Source organism: Ammodytes marinus (genome assembly GCF_949987685.1).
Source record: "Ammodytes marinus genome assembly, chromosome: 17".
Classification (NCBI taxonomy): domain Eukaryota; kingdom Metazoa; phylum Chordata; class Actinopteri; order Uranoscopiformes; family Ammodytidae; genus Ammodytes; species Ammodytes marinus.
Genome location: NC_137221.1, coordinates 4900099 through 4914852, shown reverse-complemented (window position 1 = coordinate 4914852; position 14754 = coordinate 4900099). Strand labels below are relative to the sequence as shown.

General features: G+C 40.6%; 1 protein-coding gene across 1 annotated transcript; it reads right to left on the bottom strand.

Annotated features, from left to right (window-relative positions):
- Positions 1-236: 236 nt before the first annotated feature.
- LOC307264145 (major histocompatibility complex class I-related gene protein-like) lies at positions 237-13833 on the bottom strand (the record flags this gene model as incomplete). Its single annotated transcript, XM_080045416.1, has 8 exons — positions 237-589; positions 763-780; positions 955-1059; positions 2308-2604; positions 3412-3681; positions 3994-4257; positions 12288-12455; positions 13548-13833. The coding sequence occupies 8 exons, from the start codon at positions 13831-13833 to the stop codon at positions 540-542; spliced, it is 1458 nt and encodes a 485-aa protein (XP_079901542.1). The 3' UTR covers positions 237-539.
- Positions 13834-14754: the final 921 nt, after the last annotated feature.

Below are 14754 nucleotides of genomic sequence, written 5' to 3'. Positions count from 1 at the left end.
TGCACTGTAATGTTAGAGAGTAATGTATTTCATGTTCTAGAGGTGAGAACATGAAATACTACATACATACTCTGACATGTGGCCTAACGTATCTTTGACCTGCCTTTAAATCCTTCATTCATCAAGCAAAGAACAGATACTCTGGACGACTGATTTTCTTTCTCCACATATGAGTAACTTTTCATGAAATATGTTCAGTGTCTTCTCTTACCAAATAAAAGAACATGGTTTCAATGATCCTTTAGAAGATTTTTATCACTGTATTTAGTCTCGACATGTCATTCTAGAACCCAAAAAATAGAATGTATCATGTGTCCATGACAAATTAAACAGATTATTGCATCAACGTAAAATAGTCAGATATTCTAGTATATCAAATATAAATGTGTAACATGAAATACAATAATACATTTAACATTTACATATAAAGCAAATCAATTATAAAGTTTGATGCAGGAAACTCTAGCAACAAATAAACAAAGTGATATAACATGACACGTCATGTGTTTTAACTCAATCATCAAAGTGTGTTTTTTCATTCAGGTCTCTTGATTCAGTGGGTCAGAAAGCTCCGAGCCGTTGGCAGGATCTGTGAGGTCAGAAACAAACTGTTTGTCATCCTGCACTGAACTTTCATAAACAATAAATGCACAAAACAGTTTTTAAACAATTTAATCTGCCCAACAATGTGAAACCCTTTACAAGATATAATATAAATTGTGACCGATCAGTTGAAATATAATAACAGTAAGTTTTACTCACCAGATGGAGGACATTGGGCTGAAATCAAAACAAAAGACAAATCATTTCAGTGAAAGAATCAACGCTTACTGTTGTCTGGATCAAACTGCAGGAAACTGACACTTGTTCTAATCTCGCAACTTGGATAAAATAATTCAACATAGACTAGATTGAAGTATGTAAAAAGTAAATTAAGCAAATAGTCTCTGTCACCTTTCTTGTTTCTGTAGACCTTGAATCCAGCAGCAGCGATGAGGACGAGAGCAACAACCACCACTGCAGCAGTGATGGGGACGGTCATGTCAGTGGGCTGTTTCTCTGTTGAACAAAACAAACAAGTACCAGTTGATTTTCTTAAGTTAGAATACAATTATTAATTTAAGCAAACACAAAAAGAAATAAATTTAAATGATATGTACTGTCAACATAAGCAAGGAGTGGATAGGCAGCCATTCATTTCATTTGTGGTAAAAACAATATGATTTACATAATGCTCTTATATTTTCTATGGCCTTGAGGAAATCTGAAAAGAGTGGGCCTCTGCATACTGCGAGGCCCACTCTAGGATCCTTGTGAGGGTGAAAGCTGGTACATTGTTCCACGGCCAGGACAGAATCTGCATTGTCCTTTACAGCATCTCAGAGCAGACCCTCCAAGGGAGGCTGAGAAGTTTCATATCCCCTGTAATTTGCACACACTCTCTGGTCCCCCTTTTTTTGCACAGAGGAACAACCACCCCAGTTCGCTACTCATTCTGCACTTTCCCAGACGTCCATGTAATGTTGAAGAGACGTGTCATCAAAGACAGTCCCCCTCACCCAGAACTTTCAAAATTTCTGGATGGATCTCATCTCCCCTGGGGCTTTGCCTCTGTGGATTTGTTTGACTACCTCATTGACTACCACGTACACTTGAGCATCCTTATGTGAGAACAAGGTGTTCATTATAGACAAGTCATGACTAGCACACAAGTCTAATAACAAACGACCTCAGATCTAAGGTTTAGATCAGGGAGACTGTTCCTCCCAATCATGTCTATCCAGGTGTCTCCATGATTGCCCACATGCACGTTAAAGTCTCCCAGCAGAACTACGGAGTCCTCTGCCGGAGCCCATGCAGGATTCCGCTCAAAAGGCAGAAAACTCTGAGCTGCTGTTTGGTGCATATGCACAGACATCAGTTAACCCCCCACCCTGCCACAACCCGGAGGTGTAGGGAAGCGACCCTTTGGTTCAATGGGGTAAACCCCAACATAGTGCCACTTAGCTGGGGGAGCACTAGGCTCCAGACGACAGGAAGAGTCGCTCTACTCTTTTGTGTTGTTCCATGGAGTCTGTGTGAACGATTCTTAGTCGGGCTCCTTGCCTGAGACCAATTGGCTCCAGCCAACACAGCCCTCAGGTTCATAGGGACACACAAACCTTCTCTCAGGTGATGGTTCCCAGAGAGGCCATGTTTTTTTTAAACTTTTTTTTAAAAGATGAATTACCCAGACAAAAATTCAAATATTCAGCAAACCACAGACATGTAATCTCATTCAACACCTCAGCACAATCTCATTCTTACTCCAGTTGGTTCTGATCACGGCTTTGTCCAGTTCTGTGATGAGGTCTTCCTTCACCCCAGAGAGCTGGAACACACATTGGTACTTCTTCCAGTCTTCTTCAGGTGAAACTTTCAGGTCAACACTCATCTGGAAGGATCTATCGTGGTTGGGGAGGATCTCGCTGTGTTCCATGCCCTCATGAAGATCCTCTCCATCTTTCCTCCAGAACATCACGGCTCTGTTGGGGTAGAAACCTGTAGCGTGGCAGCTGACTGGAGAGGAGGGAGTCTTCTGGAGGAGGGACACTGTGGGAAGGTCTGGAGAGAAACAATGGAGAGGTAGAGATAAAAAGAGAGGGAAAGAGACAGGGAAATTCGGCAGGAAAAAGGATAAGAAAGAATGAACAGGAAAGTAAATAAAACAAAGGAAAAGAAAATTAAGATATTCATTAACAAAAAAATCAAGATAAGAAATAGAGTGTAAATACACAAAAGTTAAAAGCTAATCTAATAATGCTTTGAGCTAAATGAAAATCTCATCAAAAATGTAAATATGTCATTGATGTGGTCAACAGCATAAATGTGTCCGCACATCTTAATATACGGGGAAAATATGTGGATGACCAAATATTATTGTCTGTAAACAATGAATATTTGATTACACTCGTTGCCAACCCATAAAAAAAGATGTTAAATTGACAAAATTTGCACTTATTCAGTGAAATAACACTGAGTGAGTTTAGTTATAATGTTGACCTGCTGGATGAGGAAAATGTCAAACGATCACCAAAGTCATGAGAAGTAATGTAGGCCCATTGTACGTATACTGTCACGAGTAGTCATCTGTGTGCTTGTTGTCAAGATATTAAAAAATAGACAAATGAGAGTGGAGATCGCGGGCCTCTGTTTTTGTGATTTATTACATGGCACTTTGAGAATCCTATGTAAATCACGGCATTCTACATTCACGGCATTCTACATTCTACAGCTTCCACTGCGCGTCGGGCTCCTGCTTCAGCTTGACGGTCTTTATTTCTAGCAAGTGACCCGTTCGCTATACATTATCCCTTACATGTGTAACTGTAACAAATAAGGCTTCAACAACTTCAGGTCATGTGATTGTACCTGTTCTCTGCAGATAGTTCTTTCCAAAGGGCCAATACTTCTTCAGGGCCCCAGGAAGTTCACTGGTGTAGAATTCCTTAAATTTGTTTATTCTAGTTGTGCCAGAGTTCCATATGGGGGAGACTCCCTGTTGTTTTGTGATCCATGTTGATGTCTTAAAGTCCAATTCCATGAAATCTTCTCCATCATAAGCATACTGTACAAAACCATTAACCTCTCCAGTCTCATCATCCCACTCACTGCCACGCATACTTTGTAGAATGTGGACACCTGTGATATATATATATGTATATATATATATATATATATATATATATAGAGAGAGAGAGAGAGAGAGAGAGAAAGAGGGAGATTGAGAGAGACAGAGAGAGAGAGCGAGAATTTTAAAATGTACTTTTATTTCCAGGTAATTCAATTTACAGAAGTTCTGCCATTATCAGAAAAACTAAGACACATTTATGTTAAAAATTCTAAACCGAATATACTCCAGAAAGAGATAAACAATGTGTTCTTACTTACTCTTACTTCACAACTAATAATGTTAAGAATTGAAAGGTGAAATAGATATAATGTATACCATACCTCCACTTAGGTTGAAGTGCCGTTCAAACAGTTCCAAATCTATTTTGAATGAGTTAGGTTCATCCTGACCACAATGTTTAGCTCTCGTTTTGATTTCTTTGATTTCTAAAACCATTTTAACCCAATCCTGTCTTGGTTCTGCTTTCTTTGTGTTGCTGTCACAGTAAGCCACAAGTTGGTCATCAATCATCGCATCAGCCACAAACTCTGGGATGTTTGGGACTCCAGAAGATGCAGTTATGAAAAACTTCACAGAGTGAGGCACTATAGAACAAAACAATTTTATACATTCAGTATAAATATACATTATCATAAACATGATGTATTCAATATGGTTGTTTTCAAGTAAAAGTAAAACTAAATTGCTCTTTGTACAAAAATGCAAATCTCAGTGAAAAGTGAAGCGAAGATTTAAAGTAAAGATTGAAATGTGATCTTACCTGGTGATGAAACGTGACAGAAGAGAAGCAACAAAAATACACTTTTCATCTTGTTTGAATGAAGACGTTAAGGTAACCGACCGAGCAGCTTCAGGTATTTTGCCTTCTGTCCAAGTACCCCTGACTGCAGCTCGCAGATTGAAGAGGGGCTAAACTTTTAACTCCACCCACTAAACATTTGTGGGAGTGTCATGTTTTGTCATTGACTCATTGTGTTCTCTAGAACTCTGGCCTCAGAGGGATGTTCAGTGTAGTTCGTGTGAAGTCTGGCTATTTGGTCTTTTTGAGTTCCTGGTTTTGTGCATGATCAAAAACAGTAAGGAGCTCATATAAGTAAAATACATTTATAGTGTACAAAGTAAGACACCAGCCATGCACAATGCATAATAAGATAACCAACACATAAATATCATTAAGAATATGTTTATAATGTATATATGAATGTACATCTTCCATTGTTACCATGCTGTAGTTCAAACTGAATCTGTTTGTTTGCCATCAGAGCCTTCAAGACAGCGCCTCCTGGAAGGCCCTAACCCTAACCTTAACCAAGGCTCCGTTTTGGGGCACAATACACCATAACATACCAGGAAGAGCAACTTATCGTTATGGTATTTTCAGAAATTTGATCTCACTCACAAACACTCACAGCACTACCTGTTCCTGCTTCCACTAAAGCTAGTTGTTTATTTGCTGCTAAAGTCTAAAACCCATTGGGTCATGTTACACACACTTCGCAGATTGTATTTGAGGCAGCAGGTATAGAGGAGGGCAAAGAATAGTAATGGAATAATCAGTTTCTGTTTTGTCACTCTTGATATTTCGTCTTCTCTTTCTCAATATTTCCTCTAGACAGGGCCGCCCATAAGGGGTAGAAAGTGGGAAAGCTTTCTAGGGCCCAGCCACCAGGGGGGGCCCAGAGAGAATTATTTTTATTTTTTATTTTTTGCAGATTACTTAAAGGGGTAGTTCAGGATTTTAGACATAGGGCCTTATTCCCAAGTTAGCCTTGGTGTTCTTTATCAGTGGAGACAGTTTTCAACACATTTAATTCAGTCCTTCTAGTTGCAGAGTGCGCGCGTGCTAAGCTAACGCACGGCATCGGGGGGATACCTAGCCTGCTACTAAAACAGTCTTACCCACTCCACAGTACACCCGAGGCCAATCAATTATAACGCCAGACTATCGATGTAAATGTCTGTGTTGATAGAATAATTTTAGAAATAAAACCAACCTCGCATATTGCATTTTGAGGGACTTTATTCCTTGTAGGCTGTGGCAGCGGCGGACTAATACCTAGGTTACAGGCTCTATAATAGTTTGTTTACCTGCTGCTGTCTTACAGACGTAGAGTACAGTGCACAAAGGAGTTGTATTAGCCTATGCAATAAACAAGATATGGCCACGTTTGGAGGACTTAGCAATGCGTCTGCTTTTGAAGACGATTATGAGGAATTTGTTGTATCCAACGAACCGTACCTGTATGAGCCGGAATACACTGATGAAGAATTGAGAGGGATGCTCAAAGGGCAGAAAGAGAAAGAGCGTCTGTAGAGACAGCCCCCGCTGGAGCTGCAGCAGAGAACCGGGACAGAATGACGGTAGACTGGTGGCAGGGCAGTTTCAGTTTCTGTCCCACGCTGCTCTGTTTACTTTCTGCTGTAGTGATTCGGTTACACAGCAAAGTAAAAGTCCGCTGCTGCTAAGAAAAGAATATATATATAAAACATTTAAAAAGAAAACATATAAAAGAAAACATTTTATTCATTGTTACTTGGGTAAAATATATCACATTTTATATTGAAAAACTAAAAGTATCATGGGTCGTTTTGTCCCCCTCAAAACCGTTGCATGCATTGATGATGAGCAAGCTAACCTAGCAAGCTCAGTGATGCCAGGACCTGGACATAAATCAGGGTACCAGAAAAGAAAGGAAAAAAAAGGGAACTTTCAAGGGCTTTAGACCCCCGAAAAATTCCTTAATATCAGTATTTCTGCTAGCAGAAGTGTATTTTCAATTCAGAGATACTGTGATATGTCATCAAGTTTTGAGGTGTCTTTGAAATTGTTCTGTATATGTTATCTATTATTTTCTAAGAAAATTAGAAAATTACACATTTAGCCTTTAAACGAAGGTAGCAGATGGTTGTTATACTGATGAGGAAAGCTTCTGGTAGCAGTGGTAAACCCCCCCCTTACAGCATTGGTGTGTCTAAAAGCTTACATTACAGTAAATGTTACAGTAAATGTGCCAAAAAGCAGGTGCAGAGATCTTGCAAGAGCACAAAATTTCCGCTCACTCGCGCGCAGCGCGAGCATCGTCGGTGTCTCTGCCCACTATTATTTCAGGTAGCCCACCCTAATCTAACTGGCTAGAAACGGCCCTGTGTACAGGTATGTGTTTATGTAGGAATAAGCGCATCATGCACATTGTAAAGGGGCCCAGTCATTTGTCTGGGCAGGCCTGCCTCTAGATAAAACCTGTTTTCATGTTTAGCTTACTTCACCTTTTGCCTCATAGATTAGAGGTGGAGATTGGGTTGCAAGTTAACAAAATGTGAAAGTAATCATGTTACCCTAACACAGTTTGATTTATGAAGTTTGACAGAATTGCCCCTGCATTGATATTACATATTTATATTGTACACCCCCCACAGCCAGTGTTTAAGTTGTTAGAAGGCCCCTTTTACAAAGCTACAAGCTATTTATTTTCTTCTACATCCAGTGTTCATGTTAATACTGGGTTGGTTGGACTCATGATCAGAGACAGAACTGGATTCAAGGTAGTTTATTTAACAAAGGGGGGTTGAGAGATCAGGCAGTGGGCTGGCAGGCAGGGGAATCTCAGAGTGTGAGCTGGGGAGGGCTGGAGCTGGCGGATGCAGTCAGGCCGGGAGAACTGTGGCAGAAGAAAACTGATGTTAGGAACGGTAACATGCAGGGAGAACTGCAAACAGGAAAGTAGGATGAAGAGTGCATGACCGTGTGAACAGAGTCTACAATCTGGCTAAGTCTAGAACGTCGAGGCGGCTCTTTGCAAAGCAGAAGATTAGGTGATTGCTGGAAACTGTGGATGCTGGTGCCTGACTACCACACACCTGACTCCAACCCTGCAATCAGCACACAAACACACACTCACACACACACACACACACACACACACACACACACTAAAGGCCGAATTCCACCGGCTGCCTCTCCGGTCCTTCTCCGCTCCAGCACGGCAGCGGAGCTGTCATTTTTTACTTTAGTCAGTGGGTGAGTTTCCACCACGTCCGCTGCACCGTCTCTCTGCTCCGCTGCTGCTCCAGCTGTCCGGTGAAATACGCACTGCTTCTATTTTTTGCTGGATGCCGGTGTGAGTACCAGATATGCTCGGCTGCCAGATAAGTTCGGGTTGCACAATGATGACGCACTTCCTGTAAATTATATTCAAATAAACTTAAAAAAAACAGTTTTCCCTACCTTTTCCTGAAGCGAAAATGTATTTACTGTATTAAAACCAACATTAAGCTTACAAGTTTGGCATTCGCCTTTTATTAAATAAAACTGAGAAAAAAGTTTCATGTTCGGGCTGTATTGAACGCTCTCGCGAGATCTCTTGTAATCTGTGATCTGGGGGACAATAATTACGTATTCCACAATCCCTTGCTATTCCGAACGATAGTTTATCTATTTTTTCCGAAAACTACACGTACTTTCTTTCTACATTTATCTTTATTGTAATGTTTGTATTGTGAATGATAATATTATAATAGATTGCAGTTTGCAATAGATTCGTAAGAAAGAAGTGGATCTCGCGTAGTACAGGAAGTGCGTGATCATTATGCAACACAAATTTATCTGGCAGCCGAGCATAGCTGCATTCCATTAGTAGTTGCACTTCCCCTCGTTCACTTCCCCTCAGCCCTTGGTATGACGTACCAGCAGGGCTGCTTTTACCTGCCACTAGGCCCTGGGGCTGAGAGGTTTTGTAGGCCCCCCCGGGCGGCGGTCTTACAATACAGATGCGTTAAAGCCATGTTAGTCTACACCACAATATCTCTATTGATGAAATACAAAATCACTTAAGGTAACATGTACTTAAACCCCCTCCTGGTCTGGTGACTTTTAATAACCAAACACACATGGTTGGTTACTGTGTTTTTCCAAGTTATTGAAGAGACAGCGGTGGGGACCCAGGACCTTCTAGGGGGGTCCGGGGGCATGCCCCCGGAAGAAAAATTTGAACCTTTTAAAGTAAAATGCATCAATCTGGTGCACTTTGAGAAGAAAACTAAGGCTAAATCAACTGTGTCCTATGTGAGCTATTTTCTGAAATCATTTGGAGACACATAAATACCAAAAAGCAGAAACAAAAATATACAGGTTTAAAAAAATCCAGTCAGTCAGCATTCCAATTTTTTTTTTATAATCCCTTATCCCAAAGCCACTTCTCTCTTTGAATTATTTGTTTTGTTTTTAATGGCTCATCTCAATATAGGCCCTTGATCTGCGTTGCCCCGAACAATGTTATTTAAACAAAAATAACAAAAATGTACTGGTGAATGATAGGCCCCTTGATCTTCGTAGGCCAAAAATAATGTGATTTTTTTTCCTTTTTCTTTACTGGTTCATGATGGGCCCCTGATCTCTCTACGCCCCCCTAAGATCAGGGGCCTATCATGAGCCAGTCAATAATTTATTTAAATGACAATGTGCGGGGCCTTCTTAGATCAGGGGCCTATATTGAGACAGTAAAAAAAAAAAAAAAAAAAAATTTTTTTTTTTTTTTTTTTAGAGGCCCCTGATCCTTGTAGGCCCTGGGGCTTCAGCCCAGGTAAGCCCGTGCATTAAGGCGGCCCTGCGTACCAGCATACGTTGCACGGAGGGAACTTGGAGCGCGGAGGGAGACTGGGCGGGGGAGGAGCGGGGGATGTAAATGGAACCCACTTGCCCTTGTAGTCGCAATGGACCGTCAGTTAGTTCTGAATGCAAATAACACAGAATTATAACATTCTGCTAAGGTAGCCTATGTTGCAGAAAGCCATTTCCATAGCATAACAAACATTGAATGTCGACACGGTAACTCGGATTATCAAGATATTGTTACTTACACATGTAAATTGTTTGCTCCGACTTATTTTCTTATTTATGTTAGTTTCAACCAAAAACATTTGTTTTAAATAGTCCTATAATTGGCAGCCATCGGTGTTATAGCAGCAATGTGTAAACAGCAATACATTCACTGGATTGTTCCTATGGAAATAGGATAGCCTAATTGAGGCGTTTTGGAATATATTTATATTAGGGCTGTCAAGCGATTAAAAAAATTAATCTAATTAATTACAGGCTCTGTGATTAATTAATCTAAATTAATCGCATACTTTTATGACACTTTTATACCTGTTTATAAACAGCTGTATAGCCTGCTAGTCTCTCTCTCTCTATCTCTCTCTCTCGCTCTCTCTCTCGCTCTCTCTCTCACTCTCTCTCTCTCCGTCTCTCGTAACTTCTGTCTCCACAACAGACAGCGCTGCACTGCCACAGATGCTTATGCCGATTCATTCACCATCGTCGTACTCATAGGCAAAAATATTCAGAGACACACACACGCACACACAGACACACACACACACACACACACACACACACGTTTACGCGGACGACGAGACAGCTAGCAAACAAAATTGAGACACGGGGAGAAAGATTGAGAGATACTGTTTTGAACCTAGCCTACATTGTTGCACCCACTAAATCAATAATGCACAGACACTGGCTGCGGAGAATAAAGTAAGTTGTCTTCCTACCTTCATGCTTATTAAACCGTCTATAGAGCTGTTAAGCGGAAGTGGCTTACTTCCGGGACATGGGACCTCTAGGCTCGAAAAATTACAACGGTAGTCAATGGAAAGAAATGTATTATTTTCTGGTCCCAGTCATGAAATGCCTTCGATAACACATATGTTTTGTATGGATTTAGATGGTATTTTTTCGTGCAAAGAATGGAACAATTTAGCGAGTAGAAGCTGGATACGGTCAGGTTTTGTGCAGAGCGCTTTTGTGGACTACAGCTCTTCGCTGCTCTTGACACTTATGATGTACGTCACCACCACTCGCACCGCTTAGCTCAGAAACATGGCTGTGTCTTTAATGCACTTTACCGCCTTCTTTCAATGACAAGACAAAAGTCTTCAGCGTGGCGAAAACCACTACACAAGTGGACATGTGGAGAGTTTCAATTTCTCGAGTGGGGAGATTGTTGGCGTTGTCCACGCCAGCCATTAGCATTAGCATTAGCACTGTCAGTCGAGAAGTGGAGGGAATGTGTTGAGGTGACGTCACAGAGGCGACCAGACTTGTAGTTGTTCTCGTAACATTTTTTCAATAGCCGTTAGACGAATAATCATACAACATACCGTCAAACTCTTCACATGAAAAATTATCATTTAGACCCATACAAAACATATATGTAATCCAAGGCATTTAATGACTGGGACCAGAAAATAGTAGATTACTTTCCATCGACTCCCATTCATTTTTTTTCAGCCGAGAGGTCCCATGCCCCGTAATTCCGCCACTTCCGCTTAACAGCTCTATAGAGCCCTCGGCCCCCTGCTTCTCTCTTTACTTTTCTCCCTTTCACCCGCGCGGGCTGTGTCTGCTTCAGGTGCAGCTCGGTGCAGCTACGCACCACTTTTGCACCGGGTCAAAGGGCATTATAGAAGTGCGATTAATCTGCGTTAATTTTTTTAATCGCGTTAATTTTTCTGTGATTAATTAATCAAAATTAACGCGTTAATTTGACAGCCCTAATTTATATATATATTTGTCCTGCCGCTCCTGCGGGTGGCCGCGATGTCCCTAAAAGCATACAGTCTACCGGAAAATAAAAGGAGAAGAAGAAGAAGACGAACTGCAATGCACTGTGGGTGATATCCACCTCGGAGTGACCATGGATGTTCACTCGATCACTCAGTCCTCCGAGGGTCTATCTCACCAAGTTCACTTCAGTTTCCAGACAATTGGAACGAAACTTATGATGGCGGCGGGGATTCCCCCGAGGGCAAGTGCCTAGGGAAAGTGAACGAGGGCATGTTGAACGGGTATTGGAACGCAGGGCTAATCTGGTACTCACACCGGAGCTCACCGCATCAATTTAGCACAGAACACATCGAGATAGACAGGAACACAGGCGCCAACAAAACAATAAAACCTCCGGTTAATTTTCAAAATAAGACACTCGGTGTTCACTGCAGGTAACAATCTCAAAACAGAGACACATACAAGCTTGTCCACTGGTCTTTTACTCGTTCGGATGGGAACAATAACCTTCCGTGCGTTCGTTGTTGTGTAAATACCATATGAGAATCATATTATCAAGAGCGATCGCCCGTTACTTTTATTACCGCGGAAATGTCAAAAATAAATAACAAACCTTTTATTGTTATTTTATTTATTTTTTAATTAGAAAGTCAGATGGTGGTGTGGATCAAACTGAATATTAATCAAGATACAGTGCATAATAGCCTACTACAGAATGATTTTTAATTCAATCAGGAGCTGGCTGAGTACTGGCTCAGATTAGAATGGACTCCAGCCCGGGTCAGTTTTAAGGATCCAGCCCTGAATTTATGCAAGCTCCAGGCCGGATCTGGGACAACTGATATCACGGGTGATAAGAGTAATAATAAATTGCCAACAGCCCAAGCAAGCTATACGAACATTGTTTTGTATACTGTATAAAACATTGTGGTAGTATACCTGTTCTCTGCAGAGAGCTTTTGCCTTGGACCAAAAACATCTTCAGCTGCTCAGGGAAAATATGAGTGAAGTAAAACAATTTATTTTTAATTTTAGCCTTGTCAGCATCTCATCTCAGTTTGGTGGAGACAGCCTGTGGGTTTGGAGTGATCCATGTTGATGTCTTTGGGTCCAATGCTATGAAATCTTCTCCATCATAAGCAAACTGATTAAAAGCATTCACTTCTCCAGTCTCATCATCCCATTCACAGCCATAAGTATTCTGTAAAATGTGGACACCTGAGAGAGACACACACAACATATTTCATTCACCATTCAAAAGGAGCAAAGGTCTGTTTACATGATTTAAGAACCAATCGCCTAAATATTTGATATACAGCTGACATAAAACGCTGTCAGAAATGTTGTGCCACGCCTCCACCTACATTTGCTGATGCTGAAACTGTGCACATAACGTTTTCCTTAAACACACTTTTGCTTGTCATACCAAAGGATAACATTTATTTAGAGAAAGAATGTTTGCCTAATTTTTTTTCGGAATTACCAAGATGATTATATAGGAGTTCTTCTGAGACAATATCCCAGTTAATTCCTCTCTTTAACGTATTGTGCATTCATTAATATTTCCAACCCCAGAGGGCGGAGTGAATAAACTCAGAGTTGACTGACCCAACCCTGATTGGCTGTTCTGAAAAAAACAGGTCCTGTCATTCTAACTTTGTGTTTTACTGTTGTTGTCTGAACAGGTCTCTCCTGAGAATGAGACCACGTGTCTCAATGAGATTACCAGTTCAAAGGTTAAATTAAAAATAAAATAATCACAAGAGGCATCAGGAAATGGGGGATACCAAAGAAGTGATTGTAGTAGAGCAAAGGATGATACCTGTTTTCTAACTTTGACATCAGCACTAAAATAAAAGAAACATCACACACCAAACTGTTAATAATCCAAAATGAAGATTATGAACAGATTTCCTTTTGGGACCCTGTATAAAAGCAGCACTGTTACCCAACCAGGTGCAAAACTCTGGGTTATACCTGTCTTCTTAAATTACATTTTTGTTATTGAAGAGACAATAGAGTTCCCTAAAATGGTATAATTTAGACAGTATCTGTTCAAGTGAACGGTAACCAACCCCACCTGTTCCAAAGCAATACATTGGTGTAGCAATTTCTTAAAAAGTCATTAATAGGTCATGTCCACCTAACTTTCTTTCTTACCAATGTCACCAGACAGATTCCATAAATAACTATTTCTTGTAAAAGCAGGTTTTTATTTTGAGGCCCTGTAGTAGTACAGTAGAGGATGCCTTTACCTTCATATCTAAAATGGAGAAGATGTTGGCATTAACAAGGGAATACATACTGTACCTCCACTCTGGTTGAGGCGCTGCATCACACTATACATCGCGGCTTTAGCCATTTTAGGCCAAATCTCAGCACACTGATGGTTGATCTCTTCCTTGTATTGAGGTTCTTCTTCTGCACGCTTTTTCACCCAATCCTGTTTTGGTTCTGCTATCCTTGTGCTGCTATTGCAGTAACCCACCAGTTGTTCATCAACCATCATAACAGCCACAAACTCTGGGAAGTTTGGGACTCCAGAAGATGAAGTGAAGGAATACCTCAGAGAGTGAGACACTATAGAACAAAGCATGCTTATACATTGAGTATAAATATACACATATCATCATAAACATGAAGTATTCAATATGGGTGTGTTCAGGTAAAAGTGAAACTAAATTGCTCTTCAGACAAAAATGCAGAAGAAAGTGTAAAGTGAAGCGAATAATTAAAGTAAAGATTGAAATGTGATCTTACCTGGTACCTATATTTAAACCTGAACCATTTATAATTAAATTAATTATAATTAGGCCTACATTAAGATGAAATGATATAAATCAGTGGTTTTCAAACTGTGGGGGGGGGGGGGGGGCGCGGGGTTATGGCAGGGGGGGCTCGGATGAATATGTGAAAAAAAATTAAAAAAAATGTAGTTTGTGTTTTTTATATTAAGATCACAGCATAGCTGGACAAGAGTTCTTCTGCTTCGTTCCTCTCACTGCATTTAAATGCATTCATTATATTACAGAGAAATACAGTAGGTCTTGTTAAAGAAAAAGAGCACCAAGCCCAACACAGAGGACCCTGCATACATCTATTTTATTTTAAATTAATATTTCTATGGAAAATCCATGTCTTTCTTCGATAGCTTCTAATTCATCAGACCCAGTGTCTCCAAATTATTTGTTCACACAAAATTCCTCATATTTAGCCTCTTAATTTTCCTCTCAAAGTGCACCAGATTCATGCTTTTCACTTTAAAAAGGTGAAAAAAGATCTCCCCCGGCCGGACCCCCCTAGAAGGGTCTGGTTCTCCGCTGGCTACTATTTTCCTCCAGCAGGACATTGGAGGCACTAGTGAAAAAACAGTGGGTGTGTGAATGACATTTCACTAGTCAATCATTTGGGCAAGTCTGTCTGGTCTGTCTGCCTATCTTTCTCACTCCGCTGCACACTCAGTCACTACTATCCATGCTTAAAGGAAGCAGGATTAAAACACTGGATTAAGATGTTA